The 7882-nt window shown below is 42.9% G+C and overlaps 1 protein-coding gene across 2 annotated transcripts; it reads right to left on the reverse strand.

The window, feature by feature from the left end:
- Nucleotides 1-3089: 3089 nt before the first annotated feature.
- Nucleotides 3090-5540, reverse strand: tmem125b (transmembrane protein 125b). 2 transcript variants are annotated; one of them, XM_083543074.1, is made up of 2 exons: nucleotides 5203-5540; nucleotides 3090-4903 (listed from the first exon to the last, which is right to left on the reverse strand). In XM_083543074.1, exon 2 carries the CDS (start codon nucleotides 4878-4880, stop codon nucleotides 4275-4277), a length of 606 nt encoding a protein of 201 aa, XP_083399200.1. In that variant the 5' UTR covers nucleotides 4881-4903; nucleotides 5203-5540; the 3' UTR covers nucleotides 3090-4274. The 2 variants fall into 2 exon arrangements, with proteins under 2 accessions (XP_083399200.1, XP_083399199.1); XM_083543073.1 differs by having other exon boundaries at nucleotides 3090-4997.
- Between the last annotated feature and the right edge of the window lie 2342 nt (nucleotides 5541-7882).

Here is a 7882-nt window from a genome sequence, read left to right on the forward strand (position 1 = left end):
TGTGTGTGTGTGTGTGTGTGTGTGTGTGTGTGTGTGTGTGAGATGATGATGATGGTGGTAATGATGATGATGATGATAATACTGATGATGATGATGATGATGATGTTAATGATGATAATGATGATGGTAAAGAGGATGATGATGATGATGATGATGATGATGATGATGATGGTGGAGATGATGATGATTAAGGAGGAGATGATGATGGTGCTGATGATGATGATGGTGGAGATGATGATGATTAAGGAGGAGATGATGATGGTGCTGATGATGATGATGGTGGAGATGATGATGATTAAGGAGGAGATGATGATGGTGCTGATGATGATGATGGTGGAGATGATGATGATTAAGGAGGAGATGATGATGGTGCTGATGATGATGATGGTGGAGATGATGATGATTAAGGAGGAGATGATGATGGTGCTGATGATGATGATGGTGGAGATGATGATGATTAAGGAGGAGATGATGATGGTGCTGATGATGATGATGGTGGAGATGATGATGATTAAGGAGGAGATGATGATGGTGCTGATGATGATGATGGTGGAGATGATGATGGTGATGGTGCTGATGATGGTGGAGGTGGTGATGATGATGGTGGTGATGGTAATGATAATGATGATGATGATGGTGGAGATGATGATGGTGATGATGATAGCGGTGATGATGATGATGGTGTTGCTGATGATGGTGGAGGTGGTGTTGATGATGGCGGTGATGATGATAATGCTGTTGCTGATGATGGTGGAGGTGGTGTTGATGATGATGGTGGAGGTGGTGATGATGGCGGTGATGATGATGATGATGGTGTTGCTGATGATGGTGGAGGTGGTGTTGATGATGATGATGATGATGATGATACATTACAAAAATAAGAAAGTACATTTTAGGACAGATTTAAACACTAAACACTAAGGGACTGTCTAATCTGAATCCCCAAATCCCAACACCAGCACGTTGCCACTGTTGAGCCCCTGAGCAGATGCTCAGCTGTATAATTGAGATGATGGTTAGAAGCTGTGGATGAAAGGGTCTGCAAAATGCTGTAAATGACAATAAATCAGATTTAATCATTTTATATACTGAGTGCATTTAAACACAGATTTATATCAAGACACAGAACAAAAACATCACTACACAAAATCGTCTTTATTTTAATTATGTTAGAACCGGTAGAAGAACCAGTAATGAACCTCACGTGAATATCCAAGTGGAACATTTTATGACTTGAATTATTTAAGCAAAAATAAATGGAAAATAAAATGAAAAAGGCTTGAACATGGTGACGTCACCTCTCTGTACCTCAGCCAACCCACTTCTCTCAATCACTGGTTTCTTAATGTAAACTATTTAATGAAGGACAGAACCAAATGATGCCCCTAAAAAGAAAAGGCCTCAGAAGAGTAAAACTGGCTGTAGATACCAGGAAGGTGGTATCAGAAGGGGTGGGGCTTCCACTTTCTTCATTCATAACATTTTGTGGGATTATAATGAATTTTCACTCAATCCAGTAACCACATAAAGAACATTAATCATAGGAGTGATGGTCCGAGCTGTTCAGGATGTGACTGCAGTAAAGGTGGCCATGTTGGAGAAGGTGAGTGGATCATGAATATAGATGTTCACAATTCAGAGAGCTGATATTAGTCACGTTTATTGGTTGCTAATTTAAATATACTTTTTTGTTCTTGTTTGGTGCCACAGTGTGTGTGTGTGTGTGTGTGTGTGTGTGTGTGTGTGTGTGTGTGTGTGTGTGTGTGTGTGTGTGTGTGTGTGTGTGTGTGTGTGTGATCCGTGTGGGCTGATGTTCTGAGAGGATAAATGTACTCTGCCATCATGTAACACACGCCCCCTTTTTCTCTCTACTTCCACGCCTCCTTTTCCTAATCGCTGTGTGTGTGTGTGTGTGTGTGTGTGTGTGTGTGTGTGTGTGTGTGTGTGTGTGTGAGATGATGATGATGATGATGGTGGTAATGATGATGATGATGATAATACTGATGATGATGATGATGATGATGTTAATGATGATAATGATGATGGTAAAGAGGATGATGATGATGATGATGATGATGATGATGGTGGAGATGATGATGATTAAGGAGGAGATGATGATGGTGCTGATGATGATGATGGTGGAGATGATGATGATTAAGGAGGAGATGATGATGGTGCTGATGATGATGATGGTGGAGATGATGATGATTAAGGAGGAGATGATGATGGTGCTGATGATGATGATGATGGTGGAGATGATGATGATTAAGGAGGAGATGATGATGGTGCTGATGATGATGATGGTGGAGATGATGATGATTAAGGAGGAGATGATGATGGTGCTGATGATGATGATGGTGGAGATGATGATGATTAAGGAGGAGATGATGATGGTGCTGATGATGATGATGGTGGAGATGATGATGATTAAGGAGGAGATGATGATGGTGCTGATGATGATGATGGTGGAGATGATGATGGTGATGGTGCTGATGATGGTGGAGGTGGTGATGATGATGGTGGTGATGGTAATGATAATGATGATGATGATGGTGGAGATGATGATGGTGATGATGATGGCGGTGATGATGATGATGGTGTTGCTGATAATGGTGGAGGTGGTGTTGATGATGATGGTGATGATGATGGTGGTGATGATGGTGGAGGTGGTGATGATGATGGCGGTGATGATGATGATGGTGTTGCTGATGATGGTGGAGGTGGTGTTGATGATGGCGGTGATGATGATAATGCTGTTGCTGATGATGGTGGAGGTGGTGTTGATGATGATGGTGGAGGTGGTGATGATGGCGGTGATGATGATGATGATGGTGTTGCTGATGATGGTGGAGGTGGTGTTGATGATGATGATGATGATGATGATACATTACAAAAATAAGAAAGTACATTTTAGGACAGATTTAAACACTAAACACTAAGGGACTGTCTAATCTGAATCCCCAAATCCCAACACCAGCACGTTGCCACTGTTGAGCCCCTGAGCAGATGCTCAGCTGTATAATTGAGATGATGGTTAGAAGCTGTGGATGAAAGGGTCTGCAAAATGCTGTAAATGACAATAAATCAGATTTAATCATTTTATATACTGAGTGCATTTAAACACAGATTTATATCAAGACACAGAACAAAAACATCACTACACAAAATCGTCTTTATTTTAATTATGTTAGAACCGGTAGAAGAACCAGTAATGAACCTCACGTGAATATCCAAGTGGAACATTTTATGACTTGAATTATTTAAGCAAAAATAAATGGAAAATAAAATGAAAAAGGCTTGAACATGGTGACGTCACCTCTCTGTACCTCAGCCAACCCACTTCTCTCAATCACTGGTTTCTTAATGTAAACTATTTAATGAAGGACAGAACCAAATGATGCCCCTAAAAAGAAAAGGCCTCAGAAGAGTAAAACTGGCTGTAGATACCAGGAAGGTGGTATCAGAAGGGGTGGGGCTTCCACTTTCTTCATTCATAACATTTTGTGGGATTATAATGAATTTTCACTCAATCCAGTAACCACATAAAGAACATTAATCATAGGAGTGATGGTCCGAGCTGTTCAGGATGTGACTGCAGTAAAGGTGGCCATGTTGGAGAAGGTGAGTGGATCATGAATATAGATGTTCACAATTCAGAGAGCTGATATTAGTCACGTTTATTGGTTGCTAATTTAAATATACTTTTTTGTTCTTGTTTGGTGCCTTTTCTCCCCTCTACAGTTTGTGATTAAGATATGTTCTAATTGAACTGGTACAGACCAGGTGTAGACCAGATCAGGTGTAGACCAAACCAATTTTGGAAGAGACCATTTGCTTCTTAGGAATTGACCAGATCAAAAGAAAACCAGGTGAAAAGTAGACCAGGTGCTGACTAAGCAAGGTGTAGACCAAACCAGTATTAGACCAGGTGTAGACCAGACCAGGTGAAGGTCAGGTGTAGCCCAGATGAGAAGAAGACCAGTTGCAGAGTAGATAAAGTGTAAACCTGACAGGGTGTAGATGAGGGAGACGATGCAAATGTCAATGCTTTTTAAAAAAAAAGTCAGTTGTGCAGCTGTGACACGTGTAAAAATGGAGGTGTATAAAATGTGGGAGGTCACATGATCCTCCTGTCTGATGTTACGTGACGATGAGAGATTGTGTAAATCTCTTTGAATCTCTCAGCTCTTTGACAGTTACACTGATGTCCTTCTTCTGTTCTTTGAAACAGCAAATTTATCCTGGACTTTACTAAAACTGAAATCCTCCATCATTCAGATCAGACCAGCTTGACTCGAGGCTGAGTCTCTCCACATGTGACTGCTCTGTCCTGCCACAGTGTAGACCCTCACCCTTCTGCGTATCCTCCTCCGTCTGCTCGCTCTTCGCTTCCAGACGTACTTCATCGTCACGTACACCACCACGCTCAGCACCAGAGCGCCCCCGCTGGACAGGAGAAGCATCCCTGTGAGCAGCATGCGTGATGAGGCCAGGCACAGCAGCACCGCTGCACCACCGAGCGTCAGCGCCAAGCCCACAGCCAGCAGCAGAGATGGATCGACGTCTCCGCCGCTGCGCAGCTGCACGATGCGTCTCCGACTGCGTACGCAGCCCATGTCCTGCACAGCCGAGCTCAACAACTGTTTGAGGACGAGTACGAGGGCCAGGACACACAGGGCAGAGCCCACGCTGAGGCGCCACACAGCTGAAGACGCCTCCACAGAGCTGGCGGAAGACAGAAGCACCACACCACCAGTCCCCAGGCCGAGCACCAGGGCAACAGACGAGGTGTAGCAGAGCAGAGAGATGCACGGTTCACCAAACCACCACAACTCCACCTGATCCTCAACATCCTGCTGCAGGAACATCGGCCCAGGCATCTTCTCTCTCCCGGCTCACACACCTCACACAGGGGAATCAGGAGCAGACATTAGAGCAGAGTTACTGCAGAACTGCTGTTCTTATTGACTTCATAAGTGATAGGGTCTAGAAAAAAACTGTTCTTTATTCTCACTAACACTAGAACAGCTGTAAACTCTTCCCTTTATACTTTCTCTTTAAATAAATGACATAAACACACTCTGGCACTGGAGACACCTTCCACCAATGCTAAATAAACTACTGAAAGACCTTCAGCATGGACAATCAGGTTTTATCATAAAAACTAATTCTAAATGAAATTATATTAAAGCATCTCCTCACCTTCTGACATTCCTTGTGTAGCTCAATCATGCGCTCCCGTCCTTTTCCTCTTTATTTAGAATCCAATACATTTCCACACGTTAGCATTTTATCCATAAGTTGAGGAGTTTCGGTGAACTTCCTGTTGTTATACTTGAAATAAAATCTGCGATAGAAAGCTGAGTTCAGTGTTATTTTTTTAATGTGAAACGATTCTCCCTGGACCATCCATGATATATGTACTGCAACTCTGTTCTGGTTTACGAACCGTAAACTCACACACACACACACACACACAAACACAAACAGACACAGATGTCTTTGAGAGCTACAGTTCAGCAGTATGGTCATGGAGAAGCAGTGGGATCTGACAGAGCATTGTAGGAAACACAATAGACCACGTGGAAGGAGGTGCAGAAGGCGTTGTGGATCGGCCTCGCGCTCACACCGCGTACATAAAGCCCATTCTGTCAGCGTGCTGATGATGTCATCCACATGACCTCATCTTCTCTCCCACAACACAGCTGCTGCTTAAACTGTGAACCATGACATCACTGATTCGAACATCTCGTAGCCTGAAATAGCAGTTTAACTCTCTGATTTGCTCATAATGACACAGAATACCCCCCCCCCACCCCCCGACACCACTACCACACACACAAACACTCACAAACACACACAAATACACACGCTTTATGTGTATGAAAAAAATACACAAAATACAGGACACAAAATGTTTATTTTTATATTGATGTATATATTTACTTAAGTGTAATATATTAAGTGTGTGTGTGTGTGTGTGTGTGTGTGTGTGTGTGTGTGTGTGTGTGTGTGTGGTGTAATGAGTGTGTATGTGGTGTGTGTATGGTGTAATGATTGTGTAGTTAGTGTGTGTGTGTGTGTGTGTGTGTGTGTGTGTGTGTGTGTGTGTGTGTGTGTGTGTGTATGGTGTAATGAGTGTGTATGTGGTGTGTGTATGGTGTAATGACTGTGTAGTTGGTGTGTGTGTGTGTGTGTGTGTGTGTATGGTGAAATGAGTGTGTAGTTGGTGTGTGTGTGTGTGTGTGTGTGTGTGTGTGTGTATGTGGTGTGTGTATGTTGTAATGAGTGTGTATGTGGTGTGTGTATGGTGTAATGACTGTGTAGTTGGTGTGTGTGTGTGTGTGTGTGTGTGTGTGTGTGTGTGTGTATGGTGTAATGAGTGTGTATGTGGTGTGTGTATGGTGTAATGAGTGTGTATGTTGTGTGTGTATGGTGTAATGATTGTGTAGTTGGTGTGTGTGTGTGTGTGTGTGTGTGGTGTAATGAGTGTGTATGTTTTGTGTGTGTATGGTGTAATGATTGTGTAGTTGGTGTGTATGTGTGTGTGTGTGTGTGTGTGTGTGTGTGTGGTGTAATGAGTGTTTATGTGGTGTGTGTATGGTGTATTGATTGTGTAGTTGGTGTGTATGTGTGTGTGTGTGTGTGTGTGTGTGTGTGTGTGTGTGTGTGGTGTAATGAGTGTTTATGTGGTGTGTGTATGGTGTATTGATTGTGTAGTTGGTGTGTATGTGTGTGTGTGTGTGTGTGTGTGTGTGTGTGTGTGGTGTAATGAGTGTTTATGTGGTGTGTGTATGGTGTATTGATTGTGTAGTTGGTGTGTATGTGTGTGTGTGTGTGTGTGTGTGTGTGTGTGTGTGTGTGTGTGTGGTGTAATGAGTGTGTAGTTGGTGTGTGTGTGTGTGTGTGTGTGTGTGTGTGTGTGTGTGTGTGTGTGTGTGTGTGTGTATGTGGTGTGTGTATGTTGTAATGAGTGTGTATGTAATGTGTGTAATGACTGTGTAGTTGGTGTGTGTGTGTGTGTGTGTGTGTGTGTGTGTGTGTGTGTGTATGGTGTAATGAGTGTGTATGTGGTGTGTGTATGGTGTAATGAGTGTGTATGTTGTGTGTGTATGGTGTAATGATTGTGTAGTTGGTGTGTGTGTGTGTGTGTGTGTGGTGTAATGAGTGTGTATGTTGTGTGTGTATGGTGTAATGATTGTGTAGTTGGTGTGTATGTGTGTGTGTGTGTGTGTGTGTGTGTGTGGTGTAATGAGTGTTTATGTGGTGTGTGTATGGTGTATTGATTGTGTAGTTGGTGTGTATGTGTGTGTGTGTGTGTGTGTGTGTGTGTGTGTGTGTGTGTGGTGTAATGAGTGTTTATGTGGTGTGTGTATGGTGTATTGATTGTGTAGTTGGTGTGTATGTGTGTGTGTGTGTGTGTGTGTGTGTGTGTGTGGTGTAATGAGTGTTTATGTGGTGTGTGTATGGTGTATTGATTGTGTAGTTGGTGTGTATGTGTGTGTGTGTGTGTGTGTGTGTGTGTGTGTGTGTGTGTGTGTGTGTGTGTGGTGTAATGAGTGTTTATGTGGTGTGTGTATGGTGTATTGATTGTGTAGTTGGTGTGTATGTGTGTGTGTGTGTGTGTGTGTGTGTGTGTGTGTGTGTGTGTGTGTGTGTGTGGTGTAATGAGTGTTTATGTGGTGTGTGTATGGTCTATTGATTGTGTAGTTGGTGTGTATGTGTGTGTGTGTGTGTGTGTGTGTGTGTGTGTGTGTGTGGTGTAATGAGTGTTTATGTGGTGTGTGTATGGTGTATTGATTGTGTAGTTGGTGTGTATGTGTGTGTGTGTGTGTGTGTGTGTGTGTGTGTGTGTGTGTGTGTGTGGTGTAATGAGTGTTTA

This window comes from Silurus aristotelis, assembly GCF_946808225.1.
Source record: "Silurus aristotelis genome assembly, chromosome: 5".
Lineage (NCBI taxonomy): Eukaryota > Metazoa > Chordata > Actinopteri > Siluriformes > Siluridae > Silurus > Silurus aristotelis.